The following is a 25,309-nucleotide window of genomic DNA, read 5'->3' as shown; positions in this document are numbered from 1 at the left end:
GCGTCGTTGGTTAAGTGGTATAATCTTCGCCTGCCACGCGAAGGGCCGGGGTTCGATTCCCCGACGACGCATACTTTTTATTTTTTTAAAGCGCCCTATTGAGTCAAAAAAATCAATAATGAACAAAAGATAATAACCATCTTCAACTGCCTAAAAAATGACATCAGTAACAATAGGATTCTTTGAGAATAGTAGTTTATACTTTTTTATCTCAAGAGTAGAAAAGACAATACTGAACTTAGACTTAGCTACCAAAGAAAAGAAGAAAAAAAAAACCATCATACTCGTCTTGGATCTTCCCCAATTCGCCAAGAAAACAACCTGGTTTGCTGATTCCTCTTATTTCTCTTGCGTTCCCAATCTCATACTCTACCCGATTCTTGTTGTTATTTAAAATATTAGCAGTTTCATTTTTTTTTTTTTTTTAGTTTTTGTTATTTAGCCATCGCTGTCAAAAAAAATAAAAAGAAAAAGGAATATAGTAGTAACATGCCATAATCTATAACAATATTCTGCACAACCTGTAGTAAAGCTTTATATGGTGCATCATACAATAAAATTTCACACGTACACAGTGCATATTATAAACAACTGTCATCAAAGAAATGTTTTGACCTAATATCTATTTAAGTAATATATCAACTGCTATAAGATTAAAATTTATTCAGAGTGTTAATAAAATATATTCATGTTATTTACATAACTCTTAAAAAGGAAGTCATTTACTAGCGTCGAGACAAATAACACAGAGTATCATTAGTCGAATAGGTAGCATACAAATGACAGGCTTTATACGGTAAATGATATTTACAGATAGTTAATTAAATCTTTATCACTGAGAGAGATAATAAATTTCTGAAGAAAATTTTCAAAGCCTTCCTTAAGAGTTGATTTGCGACTAATCAAGGTGGAGACCTTTTTTTCTTTTCCTTTCTTTTTTAATAAAAAAGAAAGGTCAGGTGTTGCTTAAATAAAAAGTTTGTACATACAATATAAAATATAATTTATAAAAGTAGAGAAAGAAGGGTAGCACATTAAAAAGTACAGTTTATATTTTTATAGTAAAGATTATTATAATTTTTGGAAAACAAGATAAATAGCATGCACAATAGGTAAATGATCATGTTCAATGGTTTCAATATCTATAAAGTCTTCTTCTTGTTCCTGTACAGGCTCGTACTCAGTTTTTCTATCTTTTGAATAACCATCTGGTACTGTAACAACCATTTCCTTCAATTTTATAACATTACAACCTAATGCCCTTTCGATATCCTCTAGAACAAGCATCGTTAGTGGCCATAACTTTCCTGTAATAGGATCACGAATATCCTGAGTGCCTATGATTAACATGCCTTTAGTGGCTAGTTTATCAATAGCTTCGTTAGCAAGTGAAACTATAGATTTTCTGTAACAATTGATTTGGCCCGGTAGAATAGGTTCTATATGACCTGTCACCATTAATACCAGATCACCTCCATTATATGGAGCTTTATTCATCATTGTATCGCAATGTATAACATCTTCAGATTCTTCACTAAGCTCAGATATTAATCCCTATAGTATGTTACATAAATATTAGTCTAAATAAATCTATTCTGTACGAAATTGATATACCAATTTAAGTAGTGTTTTGTTGTTTTCTTGTATTCTTTTTAAACGTTCTTGCTCGTATTCTGATAATGTAACCTTTTCTTCAGTCTCCGCTGTTCCATTTTTCTTCAACACTTTGATGACTATAAAATTGATTTTAATCAAAATGTTATCTTATCTATTTTTTTTTATACCTCCATTATCTATTAAATCCCCTGTTTGAGTATTTGCTGTTTTTAAAATGGCAGAGTGCATTTGCTGCTTCTAATAAAAAGCAGGGTGAGTGAATTTTGTCTTTCTATTCTTATAAATAAGCAAACCTTTAATTTTAGTTCAATATATTCCCAATTGCCATCATCTTTACCAAACCTTTCTACCATTCGTGAGACACATAATTGGGAAAAACTATAATTAGTTGTTGGTTTAAATATCCATACTGTTCCCATCACTCTGCTCTTCCTCATGATGGCAGAAGAAGGAACTCCACGTAAAGTACGTCTGACTTCGATTATTTCGCTAGTATCTGTACAAATGTATAAGTCAATAATATATTCATTGACATTCGTTTAATAAACAACTTAATACTACCATTGTCTAAATTATCCTCAATCAACATGCGGTTAATGTTTTCCATTGGGATTTTCTTAAAAGTTGCTATAAACTCATGTGTGAACACTAAAAAGTCAAACTGGACACATAAGTATGTTCCTAAACCGAATGCTGAGCAATATCGTTGTCTTTTAATAATCTTTTCAATTCCCAAATAAAAAAAAAATAAAGTAACAGTAAATATTTATTTATTTGTCTATATCATTTAAGTGCTTACCAATTCCTCCAATTCAAATCCATGATCAATATACAAGCGTATAAGATGGAAGCTAACTGGTATATAAAAACAATGTTCTCTGTTATCACCAATTCCTAAAGTTAATCTTCTACTCATCTTTAATAACCTATATTTTTATATGCATTGTTTAAATAATGAAAATATATTCATGTTTAAGTTACGAGATTAAAAATTACCTCCAGCTTTCTTTCACTACTTTTATATACTCTAATTTAAATTCTTCAATATTTGTGAATCTAAAGAAAAAAAAAATAAATATAAATGTATATTCCTTATCATAACGGATTGTCTATCAAATCGAAAAAAAAAAAGATAAAATAGAATATACATTACCTCGAAAGGTCACCATCTAAATGAGTTGAATAAGCTACACAGTCTTTATATGGTGGATGAGAAAGAATATGATGGTAAGATTCATCAGTGAATAGAGCACCAGATAAATGTCGTGAGTCTGCTTGAGCAATGATTGGGCGGTATTCAGCACTTGTTAACCCAGGAGGTACTTCAAAGCAACAATTACGTTGAGATAACGTTATGGCTGACTACATAGAGAAGTTACGTTAAAGCGAGGCTTTATATATAATAATATCATTATTTTATTTACAGGATTGATATCAACACCACAACACTTTCTTTGTAACAAAAAGCATTCAATAGCGTCAGTACCTACAAAAACAAATAGTTGTAATGCGTATATGAGATTCTTATTATAACCCTAAGCTTACCTCTTCCCAAAAAATTAGATAATATTCTCTCATCTTTAGCTGTATACTTCAGAATAGCCCTAAATATAAGTTGTGTTTTGTATATATTATGCATAATAACTATTATTAATCAGAATTCAATGTCTTACCTACGAACAGTTTGCGGTAACCATGTACCTAATAAATTAAAATATATTAGAATATAGACAATAAAATTATCTCTCTCTCTCTTTTTTTTTTTTTTTTTTTTTTTTTTTTTTTTTTTTTTTTTTTTTTTTTTTACCATGATAATCAGTGCCTGAATGTGAAGCCCAACGAGGGGCCCTTCCAGGGATATCAAAATATGTTGAATCAAAGACGAGAGAAAATAGCTGGTTTGGTTGCGGCTCGTATGAAGCTAATCGCATACTAGTAGGTGACTCGTTAAATTTAGTTAATGATAATGTATCACGAGTCAGATATGGTTTATGCGAATAGTCTTCAATAGAAGAAACATATCGATTTTGTAATCGATGTTGTTGCATTATTTGAGTTTCATTGTTATCATTTTCAATAACAAGAGGCATGTCTTCTGGAAGAGGCTCACCATCGTTATCAATTAATAGGGCTAACTCAAAGCATTTATTGCACATAATGACACCTCCATCATAACCCTTTCGCCAACTATCTGCATCATATGTTCCACAATAGCAACAAGATACAGGTAAAGAACCATTTGCTAATTTGCGTCGCCGTTTTGGAAAAAGAGGTCTCTTTCTTTTCTTAGCATCTAAAGCATGCATATATTTCAGTAAAATTAAATATTTATATATGTATATGTGTATGCATATAACTTACTTGCTAATCGGCGTTCTTCTTTTTCACGTGCAATTTCTGTAGCTTTTTGCGCCTCCATTTCTTTTATAATGGCAAACGCTATCAATTAAGTATTATCAGCTATTTTCTATTACTTTGTAATTTTTTTTAGTCTTACATGTTTCTTCAAATTCGTCTTCATTATGGGGATGATCTTTAGGAAAATTTTCAAAGCACTATATTTTACAAACAATATCAATATGATATGTATAAATTCTACCTTTTTTTTTTTTTTTTTTTTTTTTTTTTTTTTTCAATCTCTACCTCCATGCAAAGATCAAACGAAGAAAAATAGCTTTGCGAACATGGAACACATGTAAACCAAGATTCATCAGCAAGTTCTTTATTACAGCCATCACAATTGAAAATATTAACATATGTATCTATAGTAAGCTATTAATATATTGTTTTTTTTTGTTATGTTTTTAATTGATATGTACCTATTTTATTGTAATAAGCTTCATGAATGCCACACCAAAAAATAACACCGTTTTTAAAATAGCTAACAGGTTTCTGAGTGCATGGTAAATGAAAGCTTCTCGAACATTTTGATTCGAAGCACCCTATAGTTGCACCTTTTTCTTTACAATTATGGCATCTCTATTATAATAAAGAAAAAATTAATTTTAGATGAACAAATAAATTCTTAAAAAAAAAAAAAAGATTTTTACCATGCCTCTACCTCTACGCAAAGCTAAAGTAACATTATACCATTTACCTTCAGGAGTACAGAATACCTCAGGTGAATATCGAGCACACGCATCATGAGCCCAAAATGATCTTTTCTTCTCAATACCGTTTTTATTAAATGTTGCAATAATAAAAGGACCTATAAATGAACCAAGCTCTTCAGAAGTATCATCATCATCATTACAAAATGCACATACTTTTCTACGTCTCCATTTTTTAAGATATTTATATCCTTGATCTGTTGTTATAGGAGCATCTCCGGTAAAAACCTTGCTTGCATCAATTGATTCTTCTTCAGTACGATGTTTCGAATTAGTTTCCTGGATAGTATTTGCAGTAACAAATCCCTGAGATGACGAGTCATTGATCACGTTTACATCTTTTATTAATGGCTCATTTGTATCTGGCAATGCCTCTAATGGTGTTTCATCTAAAATATCTTCTTCCCAAATTGTCACAAGTTCTCCCTTAATTGGTCTAGGCCCTATCTCTGCGTCAATGACAGCTTGAATTGCAAAACTGGATCTAGGATGTTCATGCCAAAAAGGAAAATTTTGATCAAAACACCTATACAACGAATAAAGTCAAGAAATAAGATAACGATTTATATACATATGGGTGTGAGTGTTTGTATTTGCTTAATATACCTAAGACAAAGTTCAAAGCTTTGATAGTCATATCCAAGAGATGGTGTTTCACAATAAGTACAATAATACCTAAACTGCTTAATAACTATGTTGCATTGGTTACAATAAACTTTCCAATTCTCAGTTTCAATAACTACATACAAATATATATGTATTTATATATGTATATATATATATATTTTTTTTAATTTAATTTTTAGCACATAATTAACTATTCTGGAAATTGTATTATTTTTACCTTCTTCATCATCAGCATTTATCATATCTTTATGATATTCTACACTATCATTATCTGAAGTTTCATTAAGTTTCGCGTCATCTAATGTTAGCCTTTTTCTACTAAATCGATTAATAGTATGTGGTTTCTGATCCTTATGACAACAACATGGATCAACAGTGGTTGCTATATTCTCCGTCAATATACTGTTATTACTTTCGTATCTTTCTTTATAACCAGGCTCAAGACATACAACTTCATGATCGTTTTCAATAGGCTGTATTCTTCTACTACCAAGCGTGATATATTCATCAAAGGCATCAAGCCAGCCACAATAATGCACTCTTACTTTATTCTTATTAATACTTACAAGTCTTCCCTCATATACTTTTTTATCAAAATGAAGTACAGTAACATGCTGCATATAATCATAACCATAAACATTTGCCACAAACTGACTACTTCCAGAGGCCTTAGCTTGAGCGAGTCGAAGGGAGATTATTTTTTGCTGTGCTCCATCTGTTTCTGTTAAAATGGTATCTATCTTTTCAGTCTCTGTTGAGGCATGATGCTTGCAACTATGATGGTTAGAATAAGCTGATGTTTGATGTTTCTTTTTCTTTTTTGTTGTACGAATTTTTTTGGTCCTTTGTTTACTAACTGGAGTATACTGATGATCACTATCCGATCCTTCTTTCCCACTACTACCATTGCTATCACTATGTTGATAATCTGATATTTTTCGTTTTTGTTGTTGGACTTTCATTTTCTCCTGTCGTTTTTTCCTTTTTTTTGTTTCCTTTTCAGCCAATTCATCTAAGCTGACAAGTAAACCTAATTTTTGATAATCTTCAGGACGAATGATCTGATGCTTTCGATTTTTCCTGACTTCCTCTACTAACTCTGGATTTTGCTCTGCTATTAAGAGATCTGTATTCCCTATATCAGCAGTATTCGAGTTTGCTATATCTGATATACTATTTTCTTCTTGTGATGCGATGCGAATTCTGCGACTACCCACTTTAATCCATTCGTCATAAATATCGGCCCACCCATCATAATGTACTTTAACTTGGCCGGGCCGCATCTCTATTAATGTTCCATGTTCCCAAAACTTAGCTTTCCCTGACCGTGTATTGAGGACTTCAACTGCCAATTTATATTTGTAACCATATGGATTAGGAATAAATCCGTTTTCATCCCGAAGTTGTCGCATAGTATGTCTTGTTGCAAATGCTCCTGTAGTCAAGAATTCATGAACTGAAGAAGAGGAATTTTTATCCTGTTGTTCAGTTGAGGCAGTAGTAAATGAAGAAGAGATACTATTGTTATTTGATAGCGTTGAAGGAAATTTACTAGTATCTGTTTCTATGGACGAAATTACACTCAGATTTTTTTTAGTCGATACCTCTGTTTTATTTTTCCTTTGAGATTTTGTTGGCTTTATAATAGAATGATTTATTCCTGTATCTATTGTGGATGACTTTTTTCTTGGTCTCCCTCTGCCTCTTTTTACTACTGAAATAGGTGTGTCGCTAGTTTCATTACTTGTATCTGATTTTTGTACTACAGTATTCTCATCATCCTTCGTACGAGTTTCCTCTGCTAAAGAAGTTATAACTGTTTGAGACGAAGGAGCTGTTTCTTCAATATCCAAATCGACCTTATTGATTAAGGAAGCCTTCTCCTTTTCTTCTTCTTCTTCTTCTTCCGTCATGACTCTTATTCGACGAGTGCCAATAGGAAGCCATTCAGAAAGATGAAGGTCTGGGTACCAAACTCGCACTTGGTCTTGGCTCATTTCTCTTAAAAAACCCAAATGTTCTTCTTTTTTCTTCTTTGTAGAGCCACTAAAAGAAGTAATCATTACAGGACGGTTACGACGATATCCAAATAGATTTGGTTTGAATCCAAATTGATCTGTTAATTCACGAGCCATTTTTCGAGTCATAAATACCTCATTATTATTAAAGATATGCATAGGATCTTTATCTAAAGTTTGAGATATATAATCATCATCTAGCTTCTTTTTATTTACTGAAACTGGTGTAGAATTATTTAATAATTCCTTTTTATTATTTAAAGGCGATGTAATATTATCTGTATATAAATATATATATAAATATATAAATATATATAAAATGACATTATTATAAAAAGTGCTATTTATATAATATGATAGGATACCTTTTTTATCTACATTAACAATATCAATTATATCTTCCGAACTGGACATCTTATTTTGACTTTCACGTGCTATAATAGATTGATCTTCTGCTATTCTTAAACGTCGGCTACCCATAATTATCCATTCTTCTTGATCGTCCCAATCAAGATATTTTACTTTAACTTTACCCTTATCCATCATCTCAAGCCTTCCAAGATACCAAAGCCCATTCATATTCAAAACTTCAACATGCTGGTGATGTAGAAAGCCGTATGGATTAGGATAAAAACCATTTTCTGGATCCGCTAATGTTAAAGCCGTCTTTCGTGTCAAAAATGCTCCTGTTGTGATGTGATCACTTGTAGGTTTTTTCTTTAGCAATAAATCTTGATTCTTTTTGGATGCCATTATTTTTTTATTTGCTTTTTGAAAATGATTTGATTTAGTAGGCGGAATGATCGCTTTTTGTCTGTTGGTATGAGTAGCTTGATTATTATTATTATTATTAGGCTTACTAATAATAGTAGATTTCTTTATAGTAGTAGTAGTAGTAGATTTCGATGAAAATTTCTCAACTCTTTTTTTATTATTATTATCCAATGACAATGACGAAAAACCTTTCATTTTATTTTCCAAGTCTCGAAAAAGAAAATTCCATTCAACTTTACATTGAGCGCATAAATTGATGGACTCAAATGGTCCTCGGCTTTGATTGTGTGACAAGCATTCTTGACAGACATCAGCGGGCCAATTTTTTTTTAAAGCTGTATCAAGGGTAGTAGTAGTAGTAGTAGTAGTAATAGGATCAATCATGCCAAGTTCAATCCAAGGACCTAATACATCGTCATCAGATTGTAAGGTGTTAATAGAGTTTGTATCCTCATCAGATGAATGGCTGCTTTCATCTTCTTCTTGTTCGTTTTTCTCATCGGCATGTTGTTGCTGTGTAGAAGGAGAATCTTGAATATCCCAGCGTGTTTTCCTTCCATTAACAATGCGATAGTTTTTAACAGAGGGGGGAAAGTTTGCCAAGTCCTTTTTAAAGCTAAACTTTATTTCCACAGCATTGCTATTCGTTGATCGACAGGTATTAGATTGTTCAATTCGATTTTTCCTGACCTGAAAAAGTCCAGAAAAAGGTTCTTCTTTTAAAGCTTTTTGCTGTTCAACTCCTCCTTTCTCAGAGCTTGATTTTTTATTATTACTTTGAAGAAGTATTTTTCCCATGAAACTTCCGAATTTCTGCTTTTTTATTATTGTATTTTTTTTCAAAGCATGAGGCTAAAAAAAAAAGGAAATAATAAAGTGTTAAAGCATAAACAAAAAAAAAAAAAAAAAAAAAAAAGGGTAACCACAGCTTTTCTCTTTTACCTTTAACCGTGGATCTTTTGTTTGTTTATCATCTATTAGAAGTATATTTGTATGTGTTAAAAAAAAATTAATCAAACAAATATATGTCAGTTTAAACTTACTATTATTATTATTTGTTTGCGGGAAAAATTGCCAATTCTTATCACGAGCAGACATGTCTTCAGGCATTATTATTATTTTTTTTTGTAAAAGAAAAAAGAAAAAAAGAAAAAAGAAAACATGTTTATTAGTTTGAAAGTACCCAACATAAAATATTATTTTTTTCCCGTCATCTAATAATGTCACTGTATTACAGTGAAAAAAAAAAAAAAAAAAAAAAAAACTGGAATCAGTCAAGATACTTGATGGAGGTTTTTTTTATTCCCTCCTCAATATTGTGCCGCTCAAATTTCATAAAATAAAAGCAGATAAAAAATATTATAAAGTTAATAATAAATAGCAAAATATAATAAACTAGTGTATACAGTGATATAATGCTTGTCTTGTTACAGTAACTGATATTATTGATGCTATGTCTATTTTATTTTTATTTTTATTTTTTTTTTAAAAAAAAAAATGAAATTTTAAAGCACGATTAGAAAGCAGAATTTTGAAGTCCTTTTGCATTGCATAGTCATTATTTTGATGTAAAAATAGAAGAATAAAAGCTCACATAGGCTTTGCTATCAGTTAATCAATTAGTATCCATAATTAATAATAAGAATCGAGGATTCTGCTATAGATCAAATAATATTATACCTATTATAAAAGAGTAATGCGAGATGGGCAATATATTTAGACTGCTTCATATTTGTTACTAGACGAAATAACCAAGAATTTTTAATCAAATAAGAGCAAGTAAAATAGCTTGAATAGATAAGCAAGATCAAAGTCAAGCTATTTTTGATTGAACTATGCTTATAGTTGCCTTTATAAACCATTATATATTACATTTTACTTAAGGAATAGTGTTGATATGATATTAGTATAGTATTAAATTTGACAACATAATGCTGTTTTACAATGGGTGTAGTTTTGTCATTCAACCGGATATAAGAATTATTTATACAACTATTCTACGCACATTAAGCCAATGCTGTACTTGTATATTTAGTTTATTTTCTCGTATTAGTTTCGTATTTGCTATATTATTAGTATTGTTATTAGTTGTACTAATATTTTGAATACTTATCCATGTGCCTTTCTTCAACGTGCTAGTTAATGTTTATTATCCTTTACTAAATACTGTTCAGAGATAAATGCCCCTTTTTTTTTCTCTATTAAAAAGGTACATATAACTAGGTACAAATGTAGTATAACAGCATTGTTAACTAACGTTTTTATTTCTTTCATTTATCCAGCGCCCTATCACTCACATTTTTAGCCTTTATTATAGACAACTTGTTTTATAATAGAATTCTATCTCCCAGTTCTTATTATTAATTCTGGCTACTAATTGGTTAAATTAATAACTGAATCTATGTAACCTTTCCTTCTTCTTTTTAATTTCACTTCAAAAAGCAAATTAGCCTAGATAATAAGTTTGCATAAAAAGCTATCTTGACTTGAAATACTTGTTATTCGTTACGCAGCAGTCATACACACATTATAATTTTGCAAAAAAAAAAAAAGAAAAAAAAGAAAAAAATAGAGTATTTTTTTTTTTTTTTTTTTCAACCTACTCTTTTTAAAAAATGTCACAATTAAGCGACGAGAATGATAATGATACTTTCAAGATCTTGATCGCAACTGATAATCATCTTGGCTATCTCGAAAAAGATCCTATTAGAGGACAAGATTCATTCAACGCCTTTGAAGAGATTCTTCAAATTGCAGATGCAGAAAAGGTTGATTTTATTCTTTTAGGTGGTGATCTCTTTCATCATAATCGCCCTTCTCGTTCATGTATCTACCAAACCATGAAGATGCTACGTCGTCATTGTTTTGGCGATCGTCCAAGCAAAGTATGGATTGCAAGCGATCAATCCATCAATTTCCCAGACGAATTTGCAACCGCCAACTACCTTGACGAAAATCTTAATGTCAGTATTCCTGTCTTTTCAATCCATGGTAATCACGATGATCCCTCTGGAGTAGGTAATCTATGTGCTTTACATTTATTATCAGTAGCAGGCATGGTGAATTATTTTGGTGCAAGTTCAAGTGTTGAAGATGTTGTCATTCAACCCATTTTGATGCAAAAAGGCGATACTAGATTAGCTCTCTATGGACTTGGAAATATCAGAGAGGAACGTTTGCATCGTCAATGGCGTGCTGGACGTGTGAAATTTATGAGGCCTCAACCAGAAGAGGACGGTGAGCATCGTGAATGGCTCGATACATTTAATCTCTTTGTCTTTCATCAAAACCGTGCACGTCATGGACCTACTTCACATATCCCAGAAGAATTTCTTGATAGCTTTTTAGATTTAGTTTTTTGGGGACATGAGCATGAATGTCGTATTACACCAGAAGAGTTTCATTCCTTTGCTGTCACACAACCAGGCTCTTCTGTGGCTACAAGTTTGAGTCAAGGTGAATCAGAACCAAAATATGTTGGCCTGTTGCAAATCAATAAACATCATGAGTATAGCCTTGATAAAATTCGACTTAGGACGGTACGTCCCTTTCAGTTTACATCTGTTTCTTTAAGTCGTGTTGAGACTTTACGGCCTTCAGATCACGCTAGTACTCAATCCTATCTTGAAGATGTAGTTGAATCACTTATCGAGCGTGCTCGAATAGATTGGGAAGAACAACAACGAGAGGCTTATCGATTAGAAAATCTAGGCGATATAGAGATGCCCTTACCACTTATTCGTATTCGTGTTGATTATTCTGGAGGGTTTGAGAAATTTAATCCACAACAATTTGGACATAAATTTATTAATAGAGTTGCAAATCCAAAGGACATGCTTATGTTTCAAAAATTACATCCAGAAGAGAGAAATAGTCGACGAGCGACAGACATTATTTCTGACGTGACGATTGCTATCCCTGAAAGACTAGATAATTTGAGAGTAGAGAATCTTGTAAGTGAGATGCTTTCGAATGATTTAACTATTTTGCCTGAAACAGGCTTAGAGGAGGCTGTGATGTCACTTGTGGAGAAGAATGATAAAGATGCAATTCGAAATTTTGTGACTAGATCAGTAACATTAATAAGAAATAATATATCTGATTTGACAGAGGATCAATTGACAGAAGAATATATTAAACGTAAAGCATCAGAATTGAAAGAAAGTAGTCAACAACAGGATTCTTTACCTTCACTTCAAACTAATAATAATGATATCGCTTTACGATCCATTCCAGAATCTCAAAATAGACAAATCATAGATAGTACAGCTACTCATGTTATTAACGATATAGATAATGATATTGCAATTATACCAACTTCATCTGCAACTACATCAATGAAGAAAAGAAGAACAGAGTTAATTACTAGTAGTCAGGATAATAGAAAAAAGAGACGACAGACTGAGATAGAAGAAAATGATGATTATGAGTTGAAGACAAGTCAGCAATTCACCAGAGCAAGAGGTAAAAGAGCAGCAGTCTCGTCTTCAAAGCAACCACAAAAAAATAGCATTAATAGCAGCCAAACTAGTTATATTATTTCAAGCGGTAGTGAAGAAGAGGACAATGCTGATAATAATAGAGACATGACATCGGTACTATCAGTGCCAGCAGCTACATCTTCACAAATAACATCTACACAAGAGAGGCGTAGAAGAGTACTGCCTTCAGCATCACAGAAAGGAAAGCGTTAATGTATATTATTTAAATATCGTAAAAGTATTCAATATAAAAAAGTTTTTTTTTGTTCTCAATTTTCTTTGATGAGAGAGCTAAGTTTTTTCAGAAAATAATCTATAATATTAAGAGGGAAAAAAAATCTCTTTTAATCATTAATGATGCTACTGTTATGTAATCTATTTAAACATGTATGTATATATTTTTAATGATAAAAGCAGTTATGCATATATAATATTTTTTTTTCTTTTCTTTTTTTTTTTTTCATTTTAAAAATAAAAAGATGGCAAAGAGGATTTTTGAAGATATAAAGGGTTATATTCTTCTTAACAAGCTAAAAGGATATGATATACGATTTTACTCTAATTTATTCATGAAAAATGGTTAGCCCTTTATTTTATTTTTATGATTGTATATTTCCAATATTTTTTTTTTTTTTTTTATTTCATAATGCGGGTATGCTTAGGTGGATATCTTTGTAGTACACAAGCTGATGCCAACTATTTATTTGCTGCATCCACTTCTCCTTCAAGAATAAATGAAAGTGTTAAAAACCATTCAGTAAATAGATATCATCTTTTTTCTTCTTCTTTCTCCTTAAGATCATTTAATAAATATATAGGTTCCTATTTTAGATATTCAATGGATAAAGGATTGGTAAGATATAATTCAAGCTGATTCGTTTCATTTTATTTCATTTATTATTTATTTTTTTATTTTTTTTTTAAAAAAAGTAATAAATCACGACAATTACTTTCAATAGCCAATTATACCATTGTCAAACCAAAAAGTAAAATTGATATACCAATCACTAATTATATAGTTTCTGGATCCTGTTCTCTTGAAACATTGAATACAAGGGCTAAAGAACTTCCAGATGAAAAGCTCGAATTTGACGACGAGATTCCTGTGTAAGTAACGAAAAAAAAAGAAGAGGGAGAGAGAGAGTGTGTGTGTGTGTGTGTGGAAGTGGAAGATAAGAGAAAGACATGATTTAATATATATCCGCTCGTTTAGGCCAATAAAAGAACCTAGTGATGAGAGTAAAAAATATAGATATACATTTATACTTAAAATTTTCATACATGGCATTATACATATATTTATCTATCTATCTATCTATCTATGAATAGATATCTCTATTGATCCCAGCTTTGTTAATACGAAATACGCTTGTTTTCGTCCAACACAATATGAACCAAAATATAACAAAAAGCTCATATCATTTTTAATGATCCTTGAAAGAGAAAGAATATTAAATAATCAATGTGATAAAGCATTATATTATCAGCGTGCAATTGCTGCCTTAAAGGTAAATTTATATAGAGATTAGGTAAAGGAAGCATATGATGAATAAAGATAAGCAGATGTATACCCGAAATATTCAATCATCAGAGGAAGCCATACAGATCATAGGTATTGGCCGACAAATATCTCAAATTATTTCGGAGTATTTAAAGACAGGAGTAATATCAGAAGCAAAACAATTATTGTCCCATGATAAATTTAGGACTCTTAGTATTTTTGTTAAAGTATTTGGTAAATTCAAGTCATTTTTCCTCCTTAAAGCATAGTACTCATTTTAGTCAAATATAGGTGTAGAGTCAACTCTGGCAAATTATTGGTGGAATAAAGGATACCGTACCTTACAAGAGGTGCTTGACAAAGAACATAATCTATCACCAACAATACGCTTAGGTATTCAGTTGTTACCAAGCTTTGAACAATTGTATGATGTATTTATATAAGCTCTCTCTCTTTCTGTCTCTTTCTCTATCTATATATACATGTGTATAATAATTTTTATTATTTTAGGATGAGTAGACAAGATGTTGAGGAGATAATTAAAATTATAAGATATGAAGTGGATTTTATTGATATCCAAGGCCTGATTGTTCCTGTTGGTAGTTACAGGTAAATACATATACACTTGTTTACTTGACTAATCATATTAATATACATGTTTTAAATTGAATACAGACGTGGTAAAGAGTTTATCAACAGCCTTGACTTGATTGTAACAAACAATAATATTCCATCTTTAAATAATTTTTCGAATCAATTAATACAACGGTTATCCGACTTGGACTATATAAAATACATATTATGGCATTCTACTTCAGATACAAAGAATAACAAGGGTAAAAAAGCAATCAGTTCAATATTTGATAGTAATCAAATGCTCGATGGTTTTGAAAAGGTAATACTGGCACACACACACACATATATATATATATACATACATAGATATATACATACACGTATATGTATACATATTTATGATTGATTTCGAATATATAGTACTTTTGTGCATTTTTACAACCTTCAAGTAGAATTTGTCGACAGGTTAATTTGATCATTACAAACCGTAATGAATTATATACTGCTATCTTAAGTTGGACGGGTTCAAGCTATTTTGAGAAATCTCTTAAAGAGTATGCTAGAAAGGTATATATGTATATATACTGCCTTTTTTCTGTAAATCAGCATACTAATTATACATTTCTAATATTTTATTATATACAGGAAAAGAACCTTTTAATAAGCAGTAAAGGGATTTCTTTGAAAGAAAACAATAAATTGGAAAAATGTACAGTACGATCAGAGGAGGATATTTTCAACCTAATTGGATTACCTTATATAGACCCAGAATTCAGGAATTGCTAAGATACAATAGTTAACAAGACGAAAGTACGGTTGTATTGCTTTTATATAATTTAGTCCAATCATTTCATAGGAATAAAAAATAGCTTTTAAAATAAGCAAATACTTTCTTAAATTTACAATAAATATTTAATTAATTAAAAAAAATAATAAAATTTGACCTAATTGTTTCAAATTTATATACTTGCTGTAAAGATTCTATTGTAATTGTTATAAAGTAGGACATATTGTGTAAATCCAAACATTGTTTTTATTGATACATAATTTCCCCAAATTATTTTTTTCTATGCAAACAAATCATTGTATATTTACAATCTGATTCGAATATTAAGAGTATTCTTATGCTTCTTCAAATATAGTTTCTTATTCACTCCTTCTGTATAAATCCAATGTTTTATTTACCAAAGAAGTAGGATCGTCTTTAACAAGGATTCAAATGTAATTACTCCACATCTTTTCTTTTTTTTTTTTTGAAAGCCGATATTTTTCTATAATAATATACAACTTACTTTTCTATTAATAATATTTGATCTGCACCTTATGAAAAAAAAAAAATAATAATTGTAGTTTACACTATCCTTTGATAATTATGGGCCGAGGTTTTTTTCCCGTAATAAAACTTCCGAAATTATGATAGTAGGGGTATATTTATGTAATATAAAGTATGATAAAAAATATACACTCAATATTCTAAAAGAACAATTTTATGCTATAGATGGCGAATGATAATGTTTTTTCAAAAAAATTAAATTCTATTTTTAGAGTACTTTTGTAGAAAGAATTTTTTTTTTAAAAAGGAAATACAATATGACGTAAAATCAAGACATTTGTTTCACAAGAATAGTAAGAAAGTGACTCATTGTATAAACAAAGGGCCACAATGTAATTTTTCTTTTTTTATTATTTTCAATTGAAAAAAAATCCGCGCTAGCCAAAAAAAAAAAAAAAAAACCACACACATAAAACCAAAACACAAAAAAAAAAAACCAAAACAAAAAAATATATAAATATACCTAAATTTGGACAATTTTCGCTTTTTGTATTTTTTTTTTATAGTTTAGTGTACTTGTCAGTGATTGTAAATAAATCGTATTAGGCTCTTGACATACGTGTATTTAAGCTCAATAATATGATATAGGATAGCACCATAGTGAGTGAAATATTTATCATATATAGAATTGACATATAAAAACGAATAACTGCAAAACCCTCTCTACAAAAAAAAAAAGGAAGAATAAACATATTAAGATTGCCATTACATACTTTTATTCACTGTTACTACATATTTAAGAGGTTCAATAATGATTGTCGTTTCAATATATTTTTAAGAAAAGCCTAAAGCATTTAATAAAAAAGAATAATAAACATGAAAGAATATATAAAATAAAAGGAAATCAATTGCTTCCTACTTGTATTTTTTTTTTCTTCTTCTATAAATAGCGCTCTGAAACGCAAGCTGTCTTTCCTCCATAATTATCAACTTCTGTTTTACTTGGTAGAATTTTACATTCAATCGAAAAAAAAAGAAATAACAATTATTTTCTTTTTTCTTTTTTTTTTTTTTTTTCCTTTCGTCTATTTGAATATGAAAAAATGTCATTTTTGTTAGAATTCAAGGAAAATATTTATAAACCTTGGGAGAATGAATACGTTGCCTATGAAGCCATTTATGACGGCTTGTACAACATTTGTGACCAAGGTCTTTGGTCAACAAAAGATGAAAGGGATTTTGAATCTGCCATTCGTCTTGAAGTAGAAAAAGTAGATATTTTCATTAATAAGAAGCAACGTGAGATTGAAACAAAGATTGGATATTGCCAGCGTATGTTGGATGAACAAACATCGAAAGGAATCTTTCAAGAAGTACTCGAATTGAGTCGATATACCCGTTTTAATTTTAAGGCATTAAAAAATTTAATTGAAGAACATAATCAGTTAACACTTATTGACAGCAGTCCTCTTTTGGTAGAAATCATCAGAACACGACCCCTTGACACTCAAAGATTTGATTCACTTTTAATAAGGGCAGCTTCCCTTATCGATACGTGTTGTAAGACCGAAATGCGTAAAACCCAAACAGTTAGACGACGAGCTCGTTATTGGGTTCATATTGAAAATATAACAGAAGTCAAAGCAATCCTTTTGTTCAATTTGCCACTCTATACAGACGATTCATCTCAAGACTTTGAACAACATGAACAACGTCAAACAAGAATTTATTTTGATAATGACAAACTTGATCATTATGCATCTCGTCTTCAATATGATGATGTTGATGAAAGTATTCAATGTTACTGGAATGGGGAGCTTGCATCAGTAGATCACATCTTTATCGAATACAATACATTTACAAAAACAAGTCATGGCGCTCAGCTTATGTCAGAAAAAATAGCCGTCGACAAAGATCAAATCGAAGATTTTTTAATGGGAAACGGGAACAGTTTTGAAAAGGAGTTGGAGTTAGTGAAAGCCAATGATCAATCTCACGCAATAGCTGCTCGGTCAATTCAAGAAACAATAGTGAATAAACGTCTTGAAGCCAAATTACGCGTGAGCTTTAATCATCTTTCATTTAAATCTTCTCAAAGCAATTCATTAGTTGTATCACTGGATACAGAAATGGCCTTTGTAAGAGAAGATGAAGCTTGTGATAGATCTGAAACATGGTATCAAGATAATATACAATATCCTTTTAAATCACTCGATAAAAACGACGTTTATCTATTCCCGTATGCCATACTAGAGGTACAAGCCATCGATGATTTACCTTCATGGCTAACAGACCTTTTAAATTCAAAGCTTGTTTATGAAATACCCCGCTTTTCTAAATATGTACATGGTGTTGCACAATTCTGGAGTTCACAGTTACCTCTATTACCATGGTGGTTATCTCAGATTGATTTTGATATACGTAACGTAGAGAAACGAGACAAATGGATGATGGAAGGGTCAAATGAGATTTTAAAATCCTCTAGTCACAGTCGTATCAATCTTATGGGATATTTAGAATCTCAACTTGGAATAAAATCGGATGATGATGATGGTGATGAAGATCAACAAAAATTAGTAAAATATGCAACCTCTGATAATGATGAGGAGAAAAAGGAGAACACAGAGGATTTATTCTCCGTTAATAACAATAAGGAAGTTATAGTACAGGTAGAGGATACTGCTGCTGCTGCTGGTGGTGGTGATGGTGGTGCTGCTGTTGCTGCTGATTCTACAAGTTATATGTCATTCGATTCTTCTACCTGCAAGCCAAACGAATTACGTTCTCGTGTTAATAGTAAATCTTCTAAAAATCATCGCGCCCCTTCTTTTCTAGATATTTATAACGATAAACGTAGTAGACAATCAATGAGTTATATGTTACAAGACATAAATACTGTCAATCAAAAGGATGCACTTCGAACAGCAGCTGTGATCGAAATGGGTGAAGAAAAAGAAAAGACTGAAAAAAAGAAAAAGAAATTAAAGCCGGTTGGACATCGATTAGAGCCTAAATTATTTTTTGCTAATGAAAGAACGTTTATTCATTGGCTACAGTTTGCAGCCTTGATTCTGACAGCAGCTCTAACATTACTTAACTTTGGTGATTATGTAAGTACAGTGGCAGGTGGAACATTTTTTGGTATTTCGCTTGTTATTGCTTTATATGCCTTTTTCAGATATCGATTACGAGCCTATCAAATGTCAACTCGTCCTGATGTCAGATATGATGATATTTATGGCCCTATTGGTCTATGTTGTTTAATATTAGGTGCAATGGTGGTAAGAATCAAATTCTTGTTTAAATCATGTATTATATATATCTATAAATATATAAATAACATTTACTTTTTTTTTTAAAAAAAAATAGTTAAACTTTATACTTCGTTGGGAGCATCCACCAAGCTCAAATACTTACTTGGGGATCGATAATAAAACAGAACAGCAATCTAATAATAATACCATTTAAGTTTTTGATTTGTATAATATAATATAATAGAATAAAGAACCGAGAATTTTTTAAAAAAAAACAAAAAAAAAAGCTGGTGTACGGAGTTTTAAATGAATCGAAAATATATTTTGGACTTTTTATGTATTTAGAAAGTTACACCTATTGCTAAATCATGAGTAAGCGTTATGTTGCCATATTTATACAAGCTTAATTAGTTATTTTTTAATTAAATATTTATCAAAAGAGATCAAAATATATTGGACAAAACGGAGACATGATTTAACGTTTCAATTCTGTAATAATATATTTAATCAATTGACTTAAAACAGTTTATGTTTATCCGTTAATATCAAAATTCTTTAATCTTCACTAGAAAAAACTCAACCACGGCTGAGCTTGTATAAAATATGGTAAACTGTCGGACTTTGAATATTAATACCGTTTCAGTTATTTATTTTTTTTTTTCGCAACAAAAAAAAAAAGGCTATCTATTTTTAGGTATTCTTATTTTATTATGTCCCAAGATATTTCTTGTTTTTCTTTTTTTTCTTTTCCACATTAACAAATACTTGTTTTATTTATTTTATTTTATTTTTTTATTTTTTAATTTTATTTTTTTTTTTTTCGTATATATTATATATAATTTAAATGAAATTCGCCGAGCAACTTCAAAAAGGTATTTTTGCCCCATGGCGTTTATCTTATATCAATTACAACGTATTAAAAACTGAGCTCAAGGCGAGACAACTTGATCATGGCTGGACTGATCAAGATGAGAAGGATTTTATTAATCTATTAGAGAATGAATTGGAAAAGGTATATGATTTTATAACCGCTAAACTTGGAGAGGTTGAGGCTAGAATTAGTTATTGTGAAAGAACTTTACAAACTTTCATGAATAACCCTTCTTGGTCATCTGAACAAAACTGGAATATCATGGATGATGCTCTTACCGAAGTTCTTTTCGACGTGAATGATCTTGCTAAATTTACTCGTTTAAATTATATTGGTTTCCAAAAGATTCTTAAAAAACATGATAAATGGACTGGTCTTCGTCTTCAACAAGATTTTATTCCTCAATTGCGTTCTAAGCCTCTTGATAAACAACGTTTTGATGTAGCTATTGTATATATTTCTGCTTTACATGACCTTTGTCGTCTTCAAGGTAAGCCTCGCTCTGGTAATGCTGCTGCTGGTGGTGATCAGAATGCCTTTGAGCGTGCTACAGCCAAGTATTGGATTCATCCGGATAACGTGACTGAAGTTAAATCGATTATCATGTTACACCTTCCTGTATTGATTTTTAATAAGGATAAGAAATATGAAGCCTCTGATTCTGCTATCTCTAGTGTTTATTATGATAATGAAGACTTCGAGCTTTATACTGGACGTCTTCAACGTGATGAAGGTGCTGAAGCTATCCGTTTCCGTTGGTATGGTCCTATGGAATCTAAAAATGTCTTTATTGAACGTAAGACACATCATGCTTCATGGTTAGAGGGTGCCTCAGTGAAGGATCGTTTTAGACTTGATTATGATGATGTACAAAAGTTTGTTGAATATGAACTTACTCCTGATGAAATTACTGAACGTTTGAAGGCAAAGAGCGTAGATGAGCAGATCTGTAAGGATACACATTTTATTGCTACTGGTGTTCAAAAATCTTTGAAAGAAAAACGATTGAAGCCTGTCCTTCGTGCCTTCTATAATCGTACAGCCTTCCAACTTCCCGGTGACCAACGTGTCAGAGTAAGTTTAGATACTGATTTATGTTTCATTCGTGAAGATAATATGGGGGATAAGGTACGCAGAAAGGAAAGTGAATGGCGTCGTCCTGATGTTGGTATCGATTATCCTTTCCCAGACTTAGACGAAACTGAAATTTGTCGTTTCCCATATGCAGTTCTAGAGACCAAGTTACAAACTCATTTAGGTCAAGAACCTCCTGAGTGGTTAACAAAATTAGTTGATTCCCATTTAGTTCATGAAGTTCCTCGTTTCTCTAAATATCTTCATGGTGCTTGTTACTTTTTCCGTGAACGTATGCCCTTATTACCTTGGTGGTTACCTGAAATGGATATTGATATTCGTAAACCTCGTGCTACTAATTTTGGTTTAACTCGTTCCAAATCATTTAAACCTCTTATTGATGGTAAATATCGTCGTGCTATGGAAGACGAAGAACGTCGTTTAAATAATGTTGCAAAGACAGAAGCTGTTCCAGGTGTTAAAGTGAATGTTAATGATGATGATAAAGAATTTAACAAAACTACCAAACCTACACCAAATACTGACCTCAAACGTCGTACACCAGCACTTTCAAAGCCTCAACAAAAATAAATAATTTTAGAACCATTTGTTATAATTCTATATAGAAAAGGGAAAAAAAAAATAGTTTGCACTTTTTTTTTTCATTTTTTTTTTTTTTTTTTTGTCATGTCTGTCTATGTCTCTCTTTTTCCCTCTTTCTTTTTTTCTCTTTGTATTTTGTACATAAATTTTAATAAAAATTATTTTTTTTTAATAATATCAATAACTTAGGAAAAAAAAAATTATATTATTAATAATAAATCTCGTGTTAAATTAATTATGCGTCTTCCAAATAACGATATTCGAATCTAAACTCTGTCTTTTTTCGTTGACACCAAGCACCTTCGTAATCGAAATAAATATAAGTTCCTTGCTCGTATTCATCTGTAATTGTTTTAGGCTCTTCATGTCGTTGAAACCAAGTCAAGTATTTTTTATGAAAGCGCCAGGATTGTTTTTTTAGTTCTCTTGCTGCTAAATATTGTTGATAAGTTCCTTGTTGATAATAAAAGATAAAGAATAACGCATCCATATCGAATTTTTCAAATAAACTTGGATTGTCAAAAATAGCTAAAGGTTGTTGAGGATAATAAGCTGGTGTTATTTGTGGTGTTTGTGCTTGATATACTTTAGGTCTATATAATATATAATCAATAAAAAATAAAGGTGATATATATGCATTACTAACCTTTCAGAATCTATTAAATCAGGAACAAATTGTAAACTTGCGTCCAACATACGATTTGTATACTGTATATCTTCATTCCCAGAAGTAGCCTTTGCTTTGATGGCTTCAAATGAGGTTGCAAGGTCAGCTAATGAATTAGGTAAACGTGATTCAATTTCTGCGCCTGGTTGCTGAGTTAAAGATGCATCCATTGGTAACTTTAACAATTATTAGAACACATGATTATTTTTTAATTACAAAAAAAAAAAAAAAATAAAAATAAAAAAATAAAAAAAAATTACCGTTTTTGTAACATTATTCAAAGTTGTATTGACCTGCGCACCTGGCGCAGACGAAGTTATAGATTTCTGTTGCTGTTGCTGTTGCTGTTGCTGCTGCTGTTGCTGCTGCTGCTGCTGCTGCTGTTGTTGTTGTTGTTGTGGCGTTTTATTTACAATTTCAGTTACCTCTGCTTTACTCTCTCCTGCAGGCGCAGTAGACGATTTAATTTGATCTGCAATCTTAATAGGTCCTGACCAAGCAGACGGAACAACTACTTTTGGTGATTGAGCTATAATTGGTTTGGTTTGGTAATAGTTAGTAATAGAATTTACTTTATTATAAGAGTTTAGAAATTAATTTACGTTTTTCTTTAGGACTATCAGCAATACTGGCTGCTTGTGCATATTTCAGATTATTTGCTGGTGGTACAACAGACGTAACAGTAACATTATTTGATAACTTATTTGCTGGCAAATTAGTTGTTACCGGTTTACTACTTGCTACTGTTGGTTTTGCTATACATAAAAAATCAAAACTGTTAGTTTGACTTTATGGCTATATCATATATATATATATATAAAGACTTACAATTATTAGACGCTGAAGTTGATTTTCGTATAGAAACTGGTGAAGATAATTCGTCATTGTTCTCTTTTTCTTTTGGTTTTTTCGATACTGATTTTTCTTCCGCATCTTAGTTAAACTTTTGCTTAGTAAAATATCATTTTTCTTCTTCTTCTTTATTTTACCTTCTGTTGTTACATGATAATCTTCAGTGCCAACGTTATACATTTCTTCCTCTTCTTCAAGATTCAAGTCATCATACACTAATTCATCTTCTTCAAAATCGGGTTCCTTTACAAAATTTAAATATTAGAAAAAAAATAGTTATCTGAACAATGAAAACGCCTTTTACCTGATTACATTCAAGATAATATTGTACATCATCTTGTAAAGCTAGCACCTACATATATTGTATAGAATTATATTATGACTATCAATGATTTTGATTTTTGCCTAAAACTTACTCGATCAGGAGAAAGTTGATCATTTTCAAGTAATCTTAAGATGAGTTCTAATCGATTAATATGCCATCGATCACGTTCAATAAAATGTTCCAACTCGTTCGTTCGTTCTACTTTAGCATGATCCTTTTTTCCCTTTCGAGAAGTGCCTTGCAATGTCTCGACCTCTGCCTCCGCCATCTCAATCTGCCTCGAAAGTTCTTCCACAGTGGTTGAAATCCACTCACACGCGTCTGCTTTTTCTTTTTCTTTTGGATCCATACGCTCCCTTTGCAACAATCCTTCCTTTGAAAATGCTTTTGTTTTCATCTCACGTTCCACATTTTTAAATCGTTCCATCTCAGACTCGATCAGTTTTCTGTTTTCCATTAAAGCGGTTTTATCTTTAATATCGTTCGATGATAACCAAGTTTTGATTTGGTCACGTAAACGTTGAAGTTTTTTTATTTCCTTTTTAAGGTCTTGTTCATATTTTTCTTTTTGATTTGTATTGCTAGTGGATTGTATTTTATCGAATATACTATCGAATGTCTCTACGCCCTCACCAACTTTCTTCAAGACCCGATCGATCTCGGCTATTGAAAAAAAAAAAAGAATAAGTAGGTAATTGCTTATGGTTTTAACTACTAAACTTTTACCTTGTAACTTTTTCATTGACATTGCTATTAGTTTTATAAAAAGAAAAAAAAAATGCAAATAACTTAATATAAATATGGGCAATAATAACAAAAAAAAAAAAGAGAGAAATATGTTCTCCGTATCACTTTTTTTTTTTTGCCAAAAAATTCGTTACCCAGGGATTGTGACTGGTCTATGTGCACTTTTAAGAGCCTTTTTTTTCTATTAAAAAATGAAATGCATACACAATCATACTATAGAACATGACAAATAATACTCAAAGTAGAAGTAATAAGTTTTATTATTATTATTTGTATGAAATAATGGGAAACTAGTAGTTACTCAAAAAGGAAACTAACAATTTTTGATCCGTCAATTTGATATAATAGAAAGAAATGGAATTCATTGTTATAAACTCACATATTTTTCTCTACGAAAATTAGGCAAAAGAGTAAATTGATTTTTAACCTATTTTGTTCCTTCTGAATTCACAGTAGCTGCTCTTTTTTTTTTTTTTTTTTTTTTTTTTTTTTTTTTTTTTTTTTTTTTTTTTTTTTTTTTTTTTTTAATTAATTAAAGAAATGGGTACAGTAGGGAATAAAACTTTTAAGGGCTAAAGAAGGAGGGTTTACGTCGAGGCTATTCACTAAATTTGTAGAGTTAAGAACATGACTTGATGTACATCCCAGGTAATTGAAATAGCATGAACAGATGTATTGTTATTATTCGTCAATTTTTTATTTTTTACTTGTTGCTTGTGGAATATTCAGACCATCATGAACAGGTGTAATATCCCAATAACTTGGATATGTGTCTTCTTTTCGCTTTTTGCTTTTGATGATTTCTAATGAATAAGAAAATAAGAATAATTGCAAACTAGATAATAATAATAAAAGTAAAAAGGAATTCCTCTCTCTCTCTCTCTCTCTCTCTCTTTTTTTTTTTTTTTTTTTTTTTTTTTTTTTTTTTTTTAACAGTCT

The 25,309-nt window shown here is 30.8% G+C and overlaps 6 protein-coding genes and 1 non-coding gene across 7 annotated transcripts; 5 read left to right on the top strand and 2 right to left on the bottom strand.

The window, feature by feature from the left end:
* BX663DRAFT_t130 lies at window positions 1-71 on the top strand. The gene has a single exon. It is a non-coding gene; the product is annotated as a tRNA-Gly (tRNA).
* A 1,000-nt stretch (window positions 72-1,071) lies between these two features.
* BX663DRAFT_555836 (uncharacterized protein) lies at window positions 1,072-9,256 on the bottom strand (the record flags this gene model as incomplete). The annotated part of the gene is made up of 22 exons (XM_051531664.1): window positions 1,072-1,554; window positions 1,615-1,733; window positions 1,785-1,854; window positions 1,911-2,113; window positions 2,179-2,338; window positions 2,417-2,543; window positions 2,614-2,673; window positions 2,771-2,979; window positions 3,042-3,103; window positions 3,163-3,221; window positions 3,291-3,318; window positions 3,425-3,910; window positions 3,979-4,056; window positions 4,115-4,172; window positions 4,261-4,379; window positions 4,437-4,596; window positions 4,668-5,253; window positions 5,334-5,466; window positions 5,572-7,650; window positions 7,738-8,998; window positions 9,089-9,120; window positions 9,190-9,256. The coding sequence occupies 22 exons, from the start codon at window positions 9,254-9,256 to the stop codon at window positions 1,072-1,074; spliced, it is 6,639 nt and encodes a 2,212-aa protein (XP_051378464.1).
* A 1,500-nt stretch (window positions 9,257-10,756) lies between these two features.
* BX663DRAFT_524859 (Metallo-dependent phosphatase-like protein) lies at window positions 10,757-12,981 on the top strand. The gene has a single exon (XM_051529691.1). The coding sequence runs from the start codon at window positions 10,762-10,764 to the stop codon at window positions 12,838-12,840; it is 2,079 nt and encodes a 692-aa protein (XP_051378463.1). The 5' UTR covers window positions 10,757-10,761; the 3' UTR covers window positions 12,841-12,981.
* A 292-nt stretch (window positions 12,982-13,273) lies between these two features.
* On the top strand, window positions 13,274-15,490 carry BX663DRAFT_555834 (uncharacterized protein; the record flags this gene model as incomplete). Its single annotated transcript, XM_051531663.1, has 11 exons — window positions 13,274-13,384; window positions 13,446-13,480; window positions 13,558-13,734; window positions 13,841-13,866; window positions 13,957-14,135; window positions 14,221-14,362; window positions 14,420-14,552; window positions 14,639-14,737; window positions 14,804-15,023; window positions 15,125-15,271; window positions 15,350-15,490. 11 exons carry the CDS (start codon window positions 13,274-13,276, stop codon window positions 15,488-15,490), a joined length of 1,410 nt encoding a protein of 469 aa, XP_051378462.1.
* A 1,590-nt stretch (window positions 15,491-17,080) lies between these two features.
* Window positions 17,081-19,445, top strand: BX663DRAFT_555833 (VTC domain-containing protein; the record flags this gene model as incomplete). The annotated part of the gene is made up of 2 exons (XM_051531662.1): window positions 17,081-19,258; window positions 19,347-19,445. 2 exons carry the CDS (start codon window positions 17,081-17,083, stop codon window positions 19,443-19,445), a joined length of 2,277 nt encoding a protein of 758 aa, XP_051378461.1.
* A 550-nt stretch (window positions 19,446-19,995) lies between these two features.
* BX663DRAFT_524848 (VTC domain-containing protein) lies at window positions 19,996-21,860 on the top strand. The gene has a single exon (XM_051529690.1). It carries the CDS (start codon window positions 20,076-20,078, stop codon window positions 21,765-21,767), a length of 1,692 nt encoding a protein of 563 aa, XP_051378460.1. The 5' UTR covers window positions 19,996-20,075; the 3' UTR covers window positions 21,768-21,860.
* A 43-nt stretch (window positions 21,861-21,903) lies between these two features.
* BX663DRAFT_564715 (Not1 N-terminal domain, CCR4-Not complex component-domain-containing protein) lies at window positions 21,904-24,821 on the bottom strand. The gene is made up of 9 exons (XM_051532056.1): window positions 24,350-24,821; window positions 23,715-24,286; window positions 23,603-23,650; window positions 23,436-23,541; window positions 23,275-23,379; window positions 23,049-23,201; window positions 22,707-22,975; window positions 22,426-22,622; window positions 21,904-22,372 (listed from the first exon to the last, which is right to left on the bottom strand). The coding sequence occupies exons 1-9, from the start codon at window positions 24,369-24,371 to the stop codon at window positions 22,015-22,017; spliced, it is 1,830 nt and encodes a 609-aa protein (XP_051378459.1). The 5' UTR covers window positions 24,372-24,821; the 3' UTR covers window positions 21,904-22,014.
* Window positions 24,822-25,309: the final 488 nt, after the last annotated feature.

The sequence above is a fragment of the Cokeromyces recurvatus genome (genome assembly GCF_025118155.1).
Source record: "Cokeromyces recurvatus strain NRRL 2243 chromosome Unknown BX663scaffold_40, whole genome shotgun sequence".
NCBI lineage: Eukaryota > Fungi > Mucoromycota > Mucoromycetes > Mucorales > Mucoraceae > Cokeromyces > Cokeromyces recurvatus.
This window is presented reverse-complemented; position numbering and strand designations above follow the sequence as displayed.

What these genes read in the sequence shown, in the direction of transcription:
- BX663DRAFT_524848 (XM_051529690.1), top strand. Translation starts at nt 20,076, where the DNA reads ATGAAATTCGCCGAGCAACTTCAAAAAGGTATTTTTGCCCCATGGCGT.
- BX663DRAFT_564715 (XM_051532056.1), bottom strand. Translation starts at nt 24,371, where the DNA reads ATGTCAATGAAAAAGTTACAAG. An exon ending in ATTATCTTGAATGTAATCAG is followed by an intron (nt 23,542 to 23,602) that starts GTAAAAGGCGTT and finishes AATTTTGTAAAG; the next exon opens with GAACCCGATTTTGAAGAAGA. An exon ending in AACTTCAGCGTCTAATAATT is followed by an intron (nt 23,202 to 23,274) that starts GTAAGTCTTTAT and finishes TTTTATGTATAG; the next exon opens with CAAAACCAACAGTAGCAAGT.
- BX663DRAFT_524859 (XM_051529691.1), top strand. Translation starts at nt 10,762, where the DNA reads ATGTCACAATTAAGCGACGAGAATGATAATGATACTTTCAAGATCTTG.